This window comes from Cheilinus undulatus, linkage group 5 (assembly GCF_018320785.1).
Source record: "Cheilinus undulatus linkage group 5, ASM1832078v1, whole genome shotgun sequence".
Classification (NCBI taxonomy): Eukaryota; Metazoa; Chordata; class Actinopteri; order Labriformes; family Labridae; genus Cheilinus; species Cheilinus undulatus.
Window position 1 is genome coordinate 34,256,538 of NC_054869.1, and position 18,021 is coordinate 34,274,558.

The 18,021-nt window shown below is 39.7% G+C and overlaps 1 protein-coding gene across 1 annotated transcript in view; it reads right to left on the reverse strand.

The window, feature by feature from the left end:
• Positions 1 to 1,853: 1,853 nt before the first annotated feature.
• The window catches only part of lifra (LIF receptor subunit alpha a), a 28,409-nt gene continuing 12,241 nt past the window's right edge, over positions 1,854 to 18,021 (reverse strand). The window contains exons 5-18 of the mRNA XM_041787163.1: positions 16,614 to 16,889; positions 16,329 to 16,455; positions 14,146 to 14,282; positions 12,219 to 12,361; positions 11,827 to 11,980; positions 11,602 to 11,666; positions 8,949 to 9,186; positions 8,628 to 8,813; positions 8,248 to 8,349; positions 7,963 to 8,109; positions 6,252 to 6,389; positions 6,040 to 6,133; positions 5,760 to 5,826; positions 1,854 to 5,611 (exon numbers count right to left, since the gene is read on the reverse strand). Coding sequence (XP_041643097.1) covers positions 4,916 to 5,611; positions 5,760 to 5,826; positions 6,040 to 6,133; positions 6,252 to 6,389; positions 7,963 to 8,109; positions 8,248 to 8,349; positions 8,628 to 8,813; positions 8,949 to 9,186; positions 11,602 to 11,666; positions 11,827 to 11,980; positions 12,219 to 12,361; positions 14,146 to 14,282; positions 16,329 to 16,455; positions 16,614 to 16,889 — 2,570 coding nt within the window. The 3' untranslated portion in view covers positions 1,854 to 4,915. The remainder of the gene's footprint in view (positions 5,612 to 5,759; positions 5,827 to 6,039; positions 6,134 to 6,251; positions 6,390 to 7,962; positions 8,110 to 8,247; positions 8,350 to 8,627; positions 8,814 to 8,948; positions 9,187 to 11,601; positions 11,667 to 11,826; positions 11,981 to 12,218; positions 12,362 to 14,145; positions 14,283 to 16,328; positions 16,456 to 16,613; positions 16,890 to 18,021) is intronic.

Sequence of the window (18,021 nt, forward strand, 5' to 3'; positions counted from 1 at the left end):
GCTGAGGAAACAGAGGAGGAGTAAACCCCGCTGGTGCGCTGTTGTCATGGTGACACGTCAACCGTGTTGCCCAACGTGCTCTAGGAGGGCACTCAAGGGAGAGGGCGGACCTAGCTGGTCCTGGATCAGTTTATGTTTTCTTGCCCCCAGACAATAAAGGAGTAAAATCACTTCAGACTGGTCCTGTATCCGTTTAATTTCAATCTCAAGAAGGTAATTAGGGGACCCAAGTATTTTTAGCAACACTAGACTGCAGCCAAGCTTGGTAGAAAAATAAATCAATATCATTAATATGAAGGACTGAAAATCAGTGGTTTGTGAGGCTTTTTTTTTTTTTTTATCTGGCATTGCGCAAAAAGTAAAAATGCACCAACGTCAGTGTTCTGGATTATCCTTTAGACAGGTCAGTCAGTGAAAATAATAATAAACTAACATTTTTTACTATAATATTCCATTTCTGTTTCTTATCATAGCATTATGTGGTTGATGATTAAAACTAGCATCTAAAGGGTTCTTTTTTTAAATTTGACTAAATCATTATATAAACCAAATGAGGAAATAAGAAAAAATATTTTCTGGAAAAGATTGTTCTGTTATAATGTTATTGCAGTTTAACTGTCTTTACAAAATGTGTTCTAAACAGTGAGTGAGTGAGTTTTTCTTGAAAGGGCATATGACTTCAAATGCATACTCTGTTTTTGGAGGGATTAACATTACATAGAAAGTGTTTGTGGGGTAACAAAGTGCATTTAAAGTGGCACTATCATTTATTTTGTTTTGATCAGGCATCTAAAAAGTCACCTAAATTGTCTTTTCTGATATTTCTTTCTGAAAATGTACTTTGTGGCCCAGCAAACTTTATCCTAGCAGCACCACTGTCACTGAAGACACCTATCTAAAAATTGTGACACAAATTGCATAGTTGAATTTATTACAGTGATAAAAAATTATATATTTCAGGTTTGTTGTATGGCAGGTCACTGTGTTATGAACCACCAGTTCAAATTTAAGTCATGAAAAAAATCTTAAGTTTATAAAATTAAGTTTCAAAATTATGAAAAATGAGGCGGTAAAATCTGCTCTAGGACGGTGTGGGTTTGTCGGTTGAATGAGTCATCGTCACACACCCACTCAGGAGAAATAGGATCCTCTCAAATTCTAACAAAAGCTTCTGATCACAGCATAGCAGAGACAGAAGTTCAGAGTTTAATTTATTGTTTTCTTGTGCAAATCTCTCCGTTATGATATTTTTAAATACCCGTAGGCCATTATGGCCTCACAATGAACAAAAACACAGAATGTAGCTGGCTGTTAACTTTCAATGAAGGCAGTGACATCAATTAACAATAGACTGTAATGAGATGAACTGCTTGGTGATTTTATGTCATTGTAGTGTTAGGTGGGCATGGTAATTTTCCCATCAAGACTGGTGATATCATGAGCTTTTATATTTGCCCTGCACAAATAAAACCAAGAAAGAGGTGAAGAAATTTCTAATGGTGTAAATAAAAAAACAGTCACACATAGAACTCAGTGCTTTCATATTTACAGCAACCTTATTCCAACTTAAAGTGATTTAAGACACAAAGTTTGGACTAAATTTTACAGGGACTTTAAAACCATGACACAGGTTCCATACATCAGAGAAAATAACTGATAAAAAGTTGACATGAGTTCAAACTTCCGACTGTTTTGTTTCTTCTGGGAATTTTATTTTATGAACATTTAAAATGTGGTCTAATACAGAAAATATTTCTATCTATTCTTTGTAGTTATTGTAAATTAACTCCCTTGATGCACACTTTGGGAGGCACTGACTGGACAATCTAAAAACGAACAAAGCTGACAAAATGAAGGGTGGCCAGACAAATAACTTTATTGCATCTAATCAAGTAGCATTTCATTTTATTAGTGTTAACACATAAGCACTTCACCATCTCTTTCACTCAATAGTAAAACATTCTATAAAATCTCATGATAGTTAAAGCATTTTCAACGGTTACAGCCTTATTAAGGGGCATGATTCTTCAGTCTTGTTGTCATGCACATTAGTCAGTGTTAGTGTTTTAAAGCCACAGGGTAACAGAAACATGATTTTTAAAGAATGTGTAGCCACTGTTTTGTAGTAATAGTTTATACAGCATGCAGCAGTTTTACAAATATATCTAGGGCCAGAGTTGAAGATGTGTAAGGCAGCAGGTGTCCCATGCCATATAAATCTCATTCCCGATGAGTAAAAATACACTCCAATTAAAGGTGGGAATGACCAAAGGTAATGGAAAATCTTAAGTCAGCTGTTGCTTGGTGAGGTCTCTGGCCTTACTTACAATGTATCTGGCAAAGCGACAATGCTGTGACAAATGCAAAGCAGGCTAAACTATCATAATAAGACAGCATCACAATTCAGTTTACCGTAAATGATTTTTTCAGACACTCTTTAAAAGGTTTCCAACAAATATACAACTGTGGTTCCTTGTACTTTAGGACCTTATAATCTGGTTTTATCAGCATAAATATTTCTTTTTCTCCCAAAACAGCTGGTTAGTCAACATGAAATCTGCCATTTGTAAAATGGGGAATATGATTTCCAATATAAAACACAACATCTTGTACTGTAAGGATAGGATGGACAAAAAGAAGAATTATGTACAGTTAGTTGCATAAAATCAGAGACTTGGAGGAAATACTTAAAAGATGCCATTTGTTGATCCAAATCAACAGAAAAGCATGTAAAACACAGCATTTATAGGCTGGTTTCCAAAGCCCTGCTTATTCAAGACTTTAAAGGAAACAATCTGCTGCCATGTTTAAAGACTAGAAACTATGTCCACCCTTTACCATTGAGCATTTGTCATCACTGATCTCACACAATGTAGCTACTAGATTTCATGTCTATGAAACATTTCGCCCCAGTAATCAGGCTGAAATTCAGATCAGCTAAAGAAGACAAAGACAATAAGGTAGACATATTTTTCAGTAGTCATATAAAGAACTGCCCGCCTGTTCTCACTTCATCATTAAAGCCATATCTCTCAATGTCTGTCGTCATTCATGTCACAGTAGTTTTACTTAAAGCTTGTAGGCTGGAGGCACTGAGAAACCAAAAAAACACACACTGCCAAACAGGCAAACCAGGGCCTGACTCTGGAAATAAAAATAAAATAAAACTGTCTGATAAAGCTCCTTGTAATATTAGGATATGGATGCCAAGGGAGAATACTAGCATAATGAATAGAGCCCATGACGCCTCTTCAACACACACTGTATATGAGTGAAGACGAGGAGTACATGACGTGTCTTGGGCATTTAGTGGCCTGTGTTTGACACCATCATTGTTTTGCCAAAGTGCTATCAACTGACCAATATTTACAAGGTGATTCCCCCACATATTCTTTGAATATTACCTAAGGAAATTTTCTCGCATTCTCCTTTCTCCTTGGTCCCTTTTTGTGACATCACAAATTAACAGGTGTCAGGAATAATTGAAATGAAAAAATAAATAAGCTCATTAAAAAAAATAAAGCAAACTTTAGTTTATTGCAGATTTTAAACCTTCTAAAATAAACTCTACTCTCACCACAGCAAACATAAGATGCTTTTATCGCAAAACCATAATGCTTCTTCACATCCCCACTCCTAAACTACAAGAGCTAAGAGTAAAAATCAAAGCAAAAAATCGCATACGTCTTGTTTAAAAGTTCCTCTGTGCACTTAAAATGGACTAAAACCAGTCAGGTTTTACATTTTGCTCAGTAAAATACACTTTGTGACCTGTTCTGGACTGCATCTTTTTCATAATTCATAACATTTGGGAGCAAGGAAGTGTAGTAAAAGGTGATATGGTGCAAATTTCTGGAAGCATTGCATTAACAAAGGCAATTAAAAAAGTTAAATCTCTTGTTTTTCACTGCATATCAGCTTGAGATTAATGTAACATTAAAACAAGGACACTGGCCTGCATGGGATAATCACTTTGTACAAGACAAAAAGTAAGGAAGACAAAACATCAATAAAAACACTCAAATGTAACATCTTAGTATGTTCATTCATTAAATTATATCTGTTTATAATCAATTTCTAGCTTATATCAGTGTTATCTACTGGGCTCATTACCCAAATAATTCCAGACCATAATAGTGAGCACCACTCGTGTATCAGAAGTGCATCTTTTCAGTTTATGCCCACTGTTTGGACAGTAACTAGTGAAACAGATCACATCCGTGAGAACGGGAGCTACCTCACTTCACTATCAACCCAGGAGAGTTTCATCTTTACATATCTTTGCATTTATATCATTTCTCCTTATCAGCAGCTCATCTTCTGTTTAGAACAAGCAAGCTACCCCAGAAGTGAGCTGGCAGAAGACACAGCTTCCATCAAGTAGAAGGGTTTCCTTTCTTCACAGCAACCAGCCACATAAAATGTCCATTCTTAAGTCTCCTTCTAGAAATGTCCTTTCTTAGTGTTCAGTTATTTCTTGCTTTCTTCTGTAGTGTAAAGTTCACATCACAGCAAATAAAATCATCTGAAATGCAAGCTAAAAACTGCTCATCAGTAACAAAGGATATGCAGCTGCTAAATGCCCATAGTAGGGAGTCACAGAAAAGGCAGTGGAGGGTGTGACAGCCACAGGGTACCGGGGGGTGCAATATACTGTCTATCGTGGAGCAGAGGTTGTCAGAGTAGAAATGTTGTGACATATAAATATACAGAATCTGATATTTATGGTATCTGAGTAGTTAACTACATGTGTGTCAAATAAAATAGCATATCTAACCTGAATGTGCAGCTGTGTGAATGCAGTGCTACATCAGAGGGGATCTCATATGTGCTATGCATAACAGTGGTAACAGATGTGAATCCGTTTATAAACCCTCTCCCTGGCCTGGCTGCTAGCAGTGAAGGAGAGATGGTATTATGGTTTTGTGGACGAAAGTAGGTTGGTGAACCATGTCGCTGCTGATGAAGATAGCTGTCGTTTTTCTTCTGCGTGACCCTCTCCATCAGGGAGGAGGAACTGAGTGGAGGCAACAGAGGTGGGCGATCCTAGAGAAGGCACCAAGCCACTGCTTTCCCCAACCTCCTCTGGGGAGTCCATATGCCAGGAGCACTGAGGTTTGTACCCCCCAGAGCTAACAGCCTGGGACTCTAAGAAAGGCTCAGGTGAAGCTAAGTCTAAGCTATTACTTTGGGCTCTAGGTTGCATCTGTGGCCGGTAACCCCCTCCTCCGCCTCCACAGCTGACAGACAGATCAGCTGGAGGCCACAGGGTCTCAGAAGAAGCCTGTGGATCCTGCTGGAAGACCAGAGAAGACCCTGAGGTCTGAATCCCTGTATACGTCACATCGGTACGTGCTGAATCCAAAGAGGAAGCAGAGGAAGCAGAGGAGTCTGGGAAACGCGGCCTGATCGGCCGCTCATCTACCACTTGGTTATAGTAGCGTAATGATGTTGGCTCGTCTGTGTCAACTGGCTCATCTCCGATGCCCTGCCCTTCTTCATCTTCGTCTTCTTCAGGAATGACGACGAGAGCCTCTTTACTAGAATCCCACTCAGGCTTTTCTACAATATGGACCATGCTGTGAGGAGATGGCTTCACATCCATTGGCCCCTGTAAGACAAAGACAATAGTTACATGCTTCACTCTACGGTCCACAAAACAGAAAAAGGAAAAGGAGAAAGTAAATCTAATTCTACAGTATCACATTGAAAAGTATCAAATAGACTTATCTCTTGATTAGATAAGGATGATACACTACCTGTGTCCTGGACCAATCCCCTTGTAGCTTGGGCTCAGGTATGTCTGGGTAGAATGCCTTTTTAACCCTGGTTATGAAACAAAATGTCATAATTATACCATCATTATCATCAAATGAAGACACCTTTCAATACCTCCTAGCATTTCTTCTTTTATAGGTTATAGCAAAGATGTGAAGGTGTTTGCTAGTGTGGCAGACATTTCACAAATCTTGCTTTATGTACTCTTGTAACAATTATTCTGCACATAAACAAATGAGACAGAGAGAAGAAGTATCTCACCATTTTCTTTTCTTGTAGCAAATAAAGGTAACAATGACCAGAAATAAGGCTGTGATTCCCAGAGAAGCCAAGATCTCCAGGATCAGCCAATCAGCTGTCAGGACAAGAGAGAAGGAATATTTAAGATAGAGTTGTTAAGATTTTAAGCAAGATTCATATCTTTCTTTACTTGGAGTGCACTTTGCAACAACTGTAAGTAAACATTCACGTACTGTATGGCTCCAGCGTTATTGAAGTAGGGGCGCCAGTGTCCTCGCCTGCAGAAGTGTACGCCTTGACAATAAATCTATAAGAGCCCTCTGAGAGACCTTTTACTGTGTAGCTCCTGCTTCCTTCATCTGACAAGTTTGCTGTTTAAAAGGACAGCGTTAAAAGCAAAACAGGAAGGAGACATGGGAGGACAAAAAGAAAAAAAGAGAAGGAGAGGGAACGATGAGGAGGTAAGTAAACCAATTCAACAGGATGCAAAATGCATTTTTAAAAATATATTTGAAATACTGCAATTAAAAAGAGCAGTCCAATGTCACTGTCCAATCTCCAGAGTGACCTTGCCCCCTCTTGGCAAAAACATACCCTGAGACCGAATGGCAGAAGATAATAAAACAACAGTAGCTTTGTGATTAAATGCTTAAAAAAGATATAGAAACCATGTTTTGATTTGTTTTTCATTCTCAAATTCCTTCTTGTGGCTTTGGGCTGAAACTAGATAGTAGTTAAGTGGTCAAATGTGGGGCTGGTGTTGTGTTCCTACTGACTTTAAGCCAGCTATCACTCTATGACAGCAGGAGCAGTAGTGTGTAAATAGATTCTTCACACATTCACTAATGCATTATCAAAGTTTTCAACATTCAGACTCTTTTTTTTTTTTTTAAAGATTTATTTTTGGGCAGTTTTGTGCCTTTATTAGGTATAGGAGGACAGTGGACAGAGTTGGAAACAGGGTTGAGAGTGGGGGAGAGACACGCGGTGAGGGGCCTCGGGCCGGATTCGAGCGCGGGCCGCCCGCGTACATAGGGAGCGCCTTTAACCACTAGGCCACCTGCTCCCCAACATTCAGACTCATTTTAACATAGTTAAAATACACAAAAAGGGCTGCACGGCAGCACAGGGGTTGGCGCTGTTGCCTCACAGCAAGAAGGTTCCTGGTTCGCTTACTGGTCAGGGCATTTCTGTGTGGAGTTTGCATGTTCTCCCTGTGCATGCGTGGGTTCTCTCCCAGTACTCCAGCTTCCTCCCACCACCAAAGAAGGCTCATTAAGTTAATTGGTGACTATAAAACTGGTTGTAGGTGTGAATGTGAGTGTGCCTGGTTGTCTGACTCTATATGTCAGCCCTGCGATTAACTGGTGACCAGTCCAGGGTGTACCCTGCCTCTCATCCAATGGCAGCTGAGATAGGCTCCAGCCCCCCATGACCCCCAACAGGGTAAGCGGTATAGAAAATGGATGGATGAATAGATGGAAAATACACTTAAAGGTATGGGATGTCAATTTATGGCATCTCCAGTCACTAGATGGGGTCGTTTGTGTAGTTCCATGGAGTCTGAACTAGGAATGGGCAGTAATGCTGAAATACCGTATCCAAGGTTATTACAAACAGCATGGTATTACTTGAATTACCGTCATGACGACAGTGCTGAGTAATGAGCAAAAATTTAGAAGGCACAGAGGACAGTATGGTGTTCTCTAAATTCAAACTTTTAAACATGCACCGCTGGCTGTGATATGATCCACAACAACCAAAGTTTACAAAGGCTTCAGTTCTTCTTTCTGGGTGTAGATCAGTGATCAGAAATCATTAAATCTACTGATAATCCTTATTGATGATCCTGCAGCAGTAAAACCAGTCACAATTAAAACCATCAAAGGTTTTAAAAAACATTTAAACATATCTTTACCCATTTTTGGGGAAATGCTCGCTTACCTAGGAGAGTGAGCTGGGAGCCATTACTGATGTAAATGTTGTAACCCTGGAGAAAGCCTCTTCTGTTGACCAGCGGGATCTCTTCCCAGGTAAGGACGACACTGGAGTCTTGCTGGCTTGTTGACAGAGAGACAGGCCTGGACGGGACTGATTAAGCCGTGAAGATAGGAGAGAAAACATGAGAGACGAGAACAAAGAGTCAGCAAATAAAATGCACTGTTTGATTTTGTTAGGTAATAACTCTTTCTAAAAGAGGAAGCCTTCTGTTGGCAGCACTGTCCTTACCCAGCTCCTGCATGTATCCCTGCCAGCGCTGCAGCAGCTCCGGAGCCTCGGTGGAACAGCTGTACAAGGAGAAGTTGTACCTCACACCTGGCTCGAAGTTGGCTAATAGAGGAGAAAAAGATTTTCACGCATTACTAGATTGTAACACAACTTCTCAAGCCTTTTGTTTGGCAGGATCTTTAGAGTAAAAGAATACCTATGTAACCATAAGGTAAGGTGCTGTTTACTTTAAGAGTTGTTCAATGCAATCCATGTCAAAGTAAAGTAGAGGGACATAGACAGTGGATTTGACCTTGGCTGAACATGTAATTACAATGAATGAATGCATGAATGAAAAACAACACTTGATCTTTTTAAAAGCAGCACAATGGCTGGCCTACCTGACTCAAGAGAGATATTAGTGTTCCCAGCAGACACTTTGAGCCACTCCACGGGGCAGTTCTGTGAGCAAGCGGCATTAAACCATTCCAACACATAACCACAAGTGGCACTGGCATCGCTTTGCCAATGCAGATTGAAACCTCTATCTGTATACACTGCCCTTGACACAGCAATATGATCCACATCTGGAAAGAAGAGAAGGCATACAGCAATGTGGAAATATCTCTGTGTTTCGTAAAGCTAAATTTGTGCCTTTTAGAATAAACAAATTAAACACTTTCTCTCTCATGCTGGCTTAGCTCAAAACATCCCAAACTTACCTGTCAAATGTAGAGGTACAAGCACACTTGCAGGCTGAGACAGCCCTTTGTTGTTCTTTGCAAAGACGGTTGCTTTGACTTTGTTGTCAGAGCTGTAGGCAGCGATCTGTGTGAGGTTGATTGGTACAGCAGAAGTGTCTGCTGGAAAGATTTCTATGTGACGCACATTTTCCTCAGCGGTCCAGAGAGTGACTTCATAGCCTGTGAGCTGACCATGGCTCTGTCGTCGTGTCAGAGGCTGGAAGGATTCAAGGGAGAGAGGAGGAATGATTGAAAGCAAGAAAGTCCATTTTAAATCATCTTTACCTATCTAATGACAATGGTTTCCAACTTTCCCTAACATGAATGAAAAAATAAATTTACTGCTGTCAAAAATAAGCATCAATTTTAATTGTTGGCATCAATAAAATCCCAACACAACACTTTTTCTTACTAAAAGGCCTTTGTATTAATAATCCATTAGCTATGCAAACGTTATTTTGACAACCTCAGAGCAGACAAAGCCTACTGCATGTTGGGAACCTACAGTTCCCTCCAAAAGTATTGGAACAGTGGGCCCAATTCCCTATATTTTTGCTGTAGACTAAAAACATTTGGGTTTGACACAGAAAGATGACTATGAGACAAGAGATCAACATTTCAGCTTTTATTTCCAGGGATTTACATCTGGATCTACACGACTTAGGAGATAGCTTTATTTGTAACGGAACACCACATTTTTAGGTGAGCAAAAGTATTGAAACAGAGAGACTTAAATAGATTTAAGTGAATAAGACTTGATGTTTAGTTGCAAATCGTTTTCTTGCAGTAACTTCAGTCTCCTCTGTAGCAGGTCAAATGTATGCTCTATAGGGTTGACGTCTGGAGATTGACTTGGCCAGTCTAAAACCTTCAACTTCTTGCCCCAGTGTGTTTAGGGTCATTATCTTGCTACATGATGAAGGATCTCCCAATCAGTTTGGTTGCATCTTTCCTTAAATTGTCAGATAAAATGTTTCTGTAGACTTCTGAGTTCATTTTGCTGCTGCCATCATGTGTTACATCATCAGTGAAGATGAATGAGACCGTCCCAGAAGACGCCATGGAAGCCCAAGCCATGACATGACATTACCTCCACTGTGTTTAATACATGAGCTGTTTGAGATCATGAGCAGATCCTTTCTTTCTCCAAACTTTAGTCTTTCCATCACTTTGGTAAAGGTTCATCTTTGTCTCATCAGTCCATAAAACCTTGTCCCATAATTTTTGAGTCTCCTCTCTGTACTTGGCAATTCCAGCCTGGCCTTCCTGTTATTCTTGCTAATGAGTGGTTTGCATCTTTTGGTTTAGCCTCTGTACTTTTGTTCCTGAAGACTTCTGTGAACAGTAGATGGTGATGAATTCACTCCTTCCCTCTGGAGGTTGTTGCTGATGTCACTAATAGTTGTTTTAGGGTCTTTTTTTCTTTACAGCTCTCACACTGTTTCTGTTGTCAACTGATACTGTTTTCCTTGGTCTTCCCATTCAACATCTGTTACTGAGTACACCAGTGGTTTCTTTCTTCTCTAGGACATTTCAAATGATTATACGGTCTATAGCCAATGTTTTTGCTGTAGCTCTGACTGATTTTCCATCTTCTCTCAGCTTCACTATCGCTTGTTTTCCACCCATAGAGAGCTCTCTGGTTTTTATATTGTTTACACCTCTAACTGTAAATACAGTCAAGCAAAACCCAAATCTGAAACTGAGTGTAGACATTCAGCGCTATTTCTTTTGTGAATAATTAATGCAATAGGACACACCTAGGCAACAAAACACACATATGTCATATGTTCCAAAACTTTTGCTCACATGAAAAATGGGTGGGTTCAAACAAAAAGTGCTATCTCCTAAGTCATATATCAGATCTTGATGTAAACACCTGGAGATAAAAGCTGAGATGTTGATCTCTTGTCTCATATTTGTCTTTTGATGTAAAACCCAAATGTTTTTAGCCTACAGCAAACATAAAGGAATTGGGCCTACCGTTCCAATACTTTTGGAGGGCACTGTTTGTGTTAGGGGTCATTTATGATATGTGGACAAAGACAATAGAAGGGGGAGGAGGGAGAAAGCCACATGCAGTGAAAAAGACCAAAAGGGATAAATCTTAAAAGGCTATGAACTCGAAACTTAAGGATGTTCGACCACTCAAATTTTTAATACAGAAAGATACTGGGGTTTGGAACAACATGCTTGCATGCATTTTATTTACTCTATTTTCCCAAAATACCACAGAAATCTGGCAAATTCTCAAGGAATTTCCTTATTATCCCCCACATAGCAAAACAAGCTTTGCTATGTGGGGGAAGATAAATAAATTAAAAATCTGAAGAAAACGACAGAAATTTTCTCATCGTAACAGGAAAACAAAAAAGTGTATAGATGTACTGTATGTTCTCTTAGTTCTTCTATACATCATGGAATTTTTGCAAGAATTTCACACATCGGTGACCCTCTAGAAACAACTTCATGTCCCACTTTTTGTCCTGACCCACCAGTTGAGAATTAACTGCTTTACAGTTTCTTATTGTTGTATGCAATAAGTCTGTTCTTTACAGAAAATAACAGCTGATCAGCATTTACAATTTGGTGATAAAATGGTTCAACTTCAAATGATTTTTTACAAATGTACCTTCCAAATGACCTGTCCAGTGTAGTCTTTGTTCATCCACATCCACACATCAGGAGCATCTGGAACTAAGACAAGACCAAGTATACAAATGAAAAAGAAATACAGGCTACTACTGCTAATCATGATTGCATTAATAGAGAAAATACTTATACATTAAGGAATTAACAGCCTTAATACACAAAAATCGCCTCATGCATTACGAGATACCACAAATAATTGCCCTACCATCAGCGTTGGTTTTGAAGGGAAATGGGTCACTCCAGTTCCCCCACTTCCAGAAATTCTGCTGAGCTCCACAGCAGACTTGGACGCTATAATCCTCATCAGGGTACAGGTCCGTAAGAACCACTGACTGCAGACCCACACCAGAGAAGGTACGCTGGAAACATACATTAGACGTCATTAGTATTTGCGACCTCCGTTGTCTCATAAACCAATAAAACATTAAGTTAAACATTATTTTTTGTAGTAGTAATTTTTGGTCATTTGAATGTAACAGAAATGTGATAATGTATGACTGACATCTACCACAATAGTAACAAATAAAGATAGACCACAACCTAGTAGAAGGCTCTGTTGATAAAAACAGAAAAATCACACATACAGGGATACCTCACCTTAGTTTTTGACCCTTGAGATGTCAGCTCTACCTGGCAGACAAGAGGCAGGGAGGAATAACCATCATACTTCCACTTCCACAGCACAGTGGCATTCCAGGCATTTGGGACCGTGGTTACATTGGCTGGTGCAACTGGACGCACTGAGAAGAAAGGGTGAAACAACATCAAGTAATCTGAAAAGATAAATACAAACTTCTACAGGCTTATGCTAAGTCTATGTGTACTTCTACTGAGAAAATGCGAGATAAAATCAAATGACATACACACGTGGACAAAATTGTTGGTACCCCTCTGTTAATGAAAGAAAAACCCACAGTGGTCACAGAAATAACTTGAATCTGACAAAAGTGATAATAAATAAAAATTCAATGAAAATTAATCAATGAAAATCAGACATTGCTTTTGAATTGTGGTTCAACAGAATTATTTTAAAAAACAAACTCATGAAACAGGCCTGGACAGAAATGATGGTACCCTTAACTTAAAGTTAAAGTTAACTTAATATTTTGTTGCACAACCTTCTGAGGCATTCACTGCAACCAAACGATTTCTGTAACTTTCAATGAGACTTCTGCACCTCTCTGCAGGTATTTTGGCCCACTCCTCATGAGCAAACTGCTCTGGTTGTCTCAGGTTTGAAGGGTGCCTTCTCCAGATGCCATGTTTCAGTTCCTTCCACAGATGTTCAATAGGATTTAGGTTAGGGCTCATAGAAGGCCACTTCAGAATAGTCCAATGTTTTGCTCTTAGCCATTCTTGGGTGTTTTTAGCTGTGTGTTTTGGGTCATCATCCTGTTGCAAGACCCATGACCTGCAACTGAGACCAAGCTTTCTGACACTGGGCTGCACATTTCTCTCTAGAATACCTTGACAGTCTTGAGATTTCATTGTACCCTGCACAGATTCAAGACACCCTGTGCCAGATGCAGCAAAGCAGCCCCAGAACATAACAGAGCCTCCTCCATGTTTCACAGTAGGGATAGTGTTCTTTTCTTGGTATGCTTCATTTTTGTGTCTGTGAACACAGAGCTGATGTGCCTTGCCAAAAAGTTCCAGTTTTGTCTCGTCCGTCCATAGGACATTCTCCCAGAAGCTTTGTGGCTTGTCAACATGCAGTTGGGCAAATTCAGGTCTCGCATTTTTATGATTTGTTTTCAACAGTGGTGTCCTCCTCGTTCATCTCCCATGAAGTCCACTTTGGCTCAAACAAGGACGGATGGTGCAATCTGACACTGATGTACCTTGTTATTACCTGATTATCCGTCTCTTCGATTTGTCATCAATTTTCCTCCTGCGGCCATGTCCAGGAAGGTTGGCTACAGTTCCGTGGATCTTAAATTTCTGAATAATATATGCAACTGTAGTCACAGGAACATCAAGCTGCTTGGAGATGGTCTCATAGCCTTTACCTTTAACATGCTTGTCTATAATTTTCTTTCTACCTCCTGAGACAACTCTCTCCTTCACTTCCTCCGGTCCATGTTTAGTGTGGTACACACCATGTCACCAAACAGCACAGTGACTACTTGTCACCCTTTAAATAGGCCGACTGACTGATTACAAGTTTGTAGTCACCTGTGATGCTAATTAGAGGACACATCTTGGTTGAACATGTCTCTATGGTGACATTATTTTCCATCTTTTCTAGGGGTACCATCATTTTTGTCCAGGTCTGTTTCATGAGTTTGTTTTTTAAAATAATTCTGTTGAACCACAGTTCAAAAGCAATGTCTGATTTTCATTCATTAATTTTCATTGAATTTTTATTTATTATTACTTTTGTCAGATTCAAGTTATTTCTGTGACCACTGTGGGTTTTTCTTTCATTAACAGAGGGGTACCAACAATTTTGTCTACGTGTGTAAATCTTGTGTTTGTATGTATCCATCAATTGATTCAGACATGTAATGGGTGATATAGCTACCTCTGTGAGTGAGCTCAGCATGGTCAGAGAGGCTGTACTGGCCCAGAGGATTAAACGCTAACAGTGTCCAGTTATCCTCCCACTTGTCCATGCTACATTCTTTCTGCTTCTGCTGCGGGTTGCCTCCAGTGCAGCTCCTACAAACAGAACATAAACAGTCACTTACTGTACGGAAATCAAATTAAATCCAAACAAAACCATTTTCACCAACATACAGACACAGACACAAGTCCCAACATGTTCCTTCTAATGTAACTTCTCTTGCCAGCTTTTAGACAATTCCTGTAAAAGGTCTGGCAGACAGCCATTCCTCTATCAACGTTAAATGGACACACAGAAGCAGCAAGTGGTTACTTAGACTAAGTGCTCTTGTCATCCTCTCTCTCTGGGCTGATTTTTCAGGGCAAAAAATATGTTTTGGAGAAAGTCAAGGTTGATCATAAATAATGCAGGATTACTGCAAACAAAACAACAAACAAAGTGACATAGTGCAACATCCGGGCACATCTGTGAATTACTGGAAATCTGTTCAAAGAATGATCATTAAATTATTGCCACCTATGTCCCAGACCATTATGAATACCAACTGAAACTGTTTTGGCTTTTTTTTCCTTTCTTTAAAGCCTGATCTACACCAAAAGACTTAAAATCTTAGCAGACGTTGAAAATTTTAGAGTCCCTATAATTTACAAATAAAGTCTTTAACAGGACATCACACACAAACAGATTCTATCAACCAACAACCAACCAGAGCCATGACTGTACTATTTCAACATGCACTGGTTCCCCTCAAGAGTATTCTTTAATTTTGTAATGAATCATCAATGAATCGTTGAATCATCTTTTAAACTTAAAGGTCACATAGTTTACCCTTTTTTAAGGCAAGTTTAGATTGGTCTCAGAGGTCCCAAAAACATGCCTGTGAAGTTAGTTTCTGAAAAAACACTCCAGTATTGGATTTTTGTAAGTCTAAAAAAAACCTGCTCAGAACGAGCTGTTTCTGTGTCTGTGGCTTTAATGTTAATGAGTTGTCTGACTCCACCACTCTCAGGAAATGGATGTGGCTCTGAGAGGAGGGTAAAACTTTCTTCCAAGCAGGAAGGGCCAACCAAACCTGGGGGCAGTATGAGGGGAAAATCTGAGAGCGGCTTTTGTTTCAGTACACATTTTCTGAAGGGGGGGGTTCTGATTTTCAGGGGGGTTGTGGACAGGCCAGGGGCACATATATTTGCTAGCAAAGCCTGAAAAGGCGTATTTTGCATAATATGTGACCTTTAAATAATATTTTTTCCTGAGAGCACTGACCACCACCAGTGGTATTAGCTAAAGCACAAGATACTTCTATTTTGTCCTGAGCCTGTAAACTGGAAATCTCATGAAATCTCTAGTGGCCAGATGGATTAAACAAATATGGCATATGCTGGTAGAAAGAGTTATAAAATAAACTTTTTGTTCCCCCAGAATTCCCTTTATTTAGAGAGGACAAGACAGTAGATAGTGTAGGAAATCAGGAAAAGAGAATGTGGAATGACATGTGGGAAAGGAGCCCCAGGAACTTGCACTCCCCACTTGGAAGCTTCTGTACATGTGGTACAACACAACTGCCATGTCATCTGTGCCCCTTAATGACTTTTACCTCAAAACTCCTAAAGAAAACATCAAGGAAGAAATTGAGATGGTGTGAGCGCAAGCTGTGCATGCAGCTTGAGCTGGAGGTGAGTAAAACAGATTGCCTGAAGTTATGTTTTCTTTTTCTGTCAGATTGCTTGTCCACTGACTATCATATCATTTCATGTGACAATCAACACAACTGGATATCACTACATATTGACCATATTTAACATTTACAGCCCTGGCATTCTTCCAGGCAGGTCATACCACTCTTAAAACCCCAACATGACAGAAAAATCAGGCAAGATCATCTTTAAAACCTTAAAAAAATAATAAAAATCAGGATTTTTCTTACTTTTGTCAGAAGGGAGACATTAGGCCAAAAATCAGCTTGACCACTTAGTGTCATTCATACAAAAATCTAAAATTAGAAGCCTGCGTTGCAAAGCTGTAAAATTATTACTAAATGTTATCAAATTTAATGTCTTCTTAAAGCAACTGTGGAGTCTGCTTTTATAAGGGCAGGTGAAGTTTGGCTACTTTTATTAAGCTTGCCAGTGCGACTGTTTTACCTTTTGTTCAGCAAGTAGCGTGTTCTTCGTCTGCCGTACAAATGTGTGTCTCGACCTTCATTCCACCTGCACACAGCTGAGGTTAAGTCACGAGTCTCACATACAAAATCAGTGGGCAGTGGTGTATCTGGTGGGTTGGACAACAAGCAGAAACTCAGAAACCACTTATATTAATACTTTATCACATACATACAGTACATTCAACATTCTATTCTATCTTCGACCACATTCAGCCATCAAAGACAGAAAATCATTGGAGTTTAAATTCAAGTGATTTTCACTCACATCCAACAAACACCACTGCTCCAGTCAGTTCAGTCTTCAGTAAGTCAGAACAAAAGACATTGGTTCCAGTACTGCCAGACGGTCCCTGATTAAACACGGTGGTGGCATAAGTTCTCCTGCTCAGTCGTGTCACATTCATCAACGTGCTGCCGTACTGGATGGTACCAAAAATCTTCCCTTCTTGTACGATACAACAGAAGGTGGTATTAGCCCCTACAGGAACAATTCTGTCCTGGGGGTACATCTGGAGTTTCTCATTGCTGGGGATGTCATCTCCTAAAAAGAAGCAGTCAGGAAGAAAGCAGAGTGTTTAAAATATTTAAATGGAGAAGGGAGGGGAAAGAAAAAGATCAGAATAGCGATTTATATTTATATACATGGCTGATAGTGAAAAAAAATCCTGAGCCTGAACTTCATCCCGGGTGGGGGACGGATACATAGAAAGGTCAATAGCGACAAAAGTACTGGATCTGACTGCAATATATTAAAAAGTAATGGTTGCTAAATGACGTAACTGCCTAATTTGCATAATCAGCAGTATGCATTTATTTGTAACGGACGCTGCAGGAGAGAGGAAAAACATCATGAGAGAGAGAAAAAAGTGAGTTAAAAGAACTTTATTATGTGTAGAACTACAAATGAATGTGCTTCTGTTGATTCTTGTATTAATAACGTCACAATTCCAACCCTCCTCCTTTATCTGGGCTTGGGACAGGCAAAAATGACTCTAGAGATACTCTGGCAGAGTTACTTTAATTTTTATTTTTAGTTTATTATTCTATTTACTGTTCTAGTTTTCTTAGAAAGTTAGTTTTCTTATGTTTGGTTTAGTTTTTGACCATACCACTTATAATATGTTTATATATATATTTATATATAAAGTCTCATTAACAATTTTAAATTGACCAAAAAGAGACAATAGAAAAAAACAGTGATGGGGCCTTCACAGCACGGTTAATTTGCAGTCTGGACATGGAGGTGTGAGCATCTCCTGCTACGACTGCAGCTGAGGGGGACGCTGTGGGAGGACTGGGGTGCCTGTGAGTGCTGTTGGACGGGGAGGGGCCTCACGGCAGCACCTGCAGGGCAACAATAATGTGTGCTTTCACGTCAGAGTCTCCAAAAGTCTCCAGTAACACCAGAAAAAGTCGCTAGATTTGTCGCTAGTCGCTTTTTTGAAAACGATTTGCTAGAGTGGTCTGAAAACTCGCTAGGCCGCTAAGTTGGCAACACTGGTAGCGATTCCTCAGCGGTAGATTCACTGAACAGCAGAGCAGGAAATCAACCTAAGGCTTTGTCTTTCGCAAGACCCGCCCCCGCTGTACTTCTGATTGGCTAGTAAGCCTAGTGTGACCCCCGCTCTACTTCTGATTCGCTAGTAGGCCTAGTGTGGTTGATGGACAGTGTC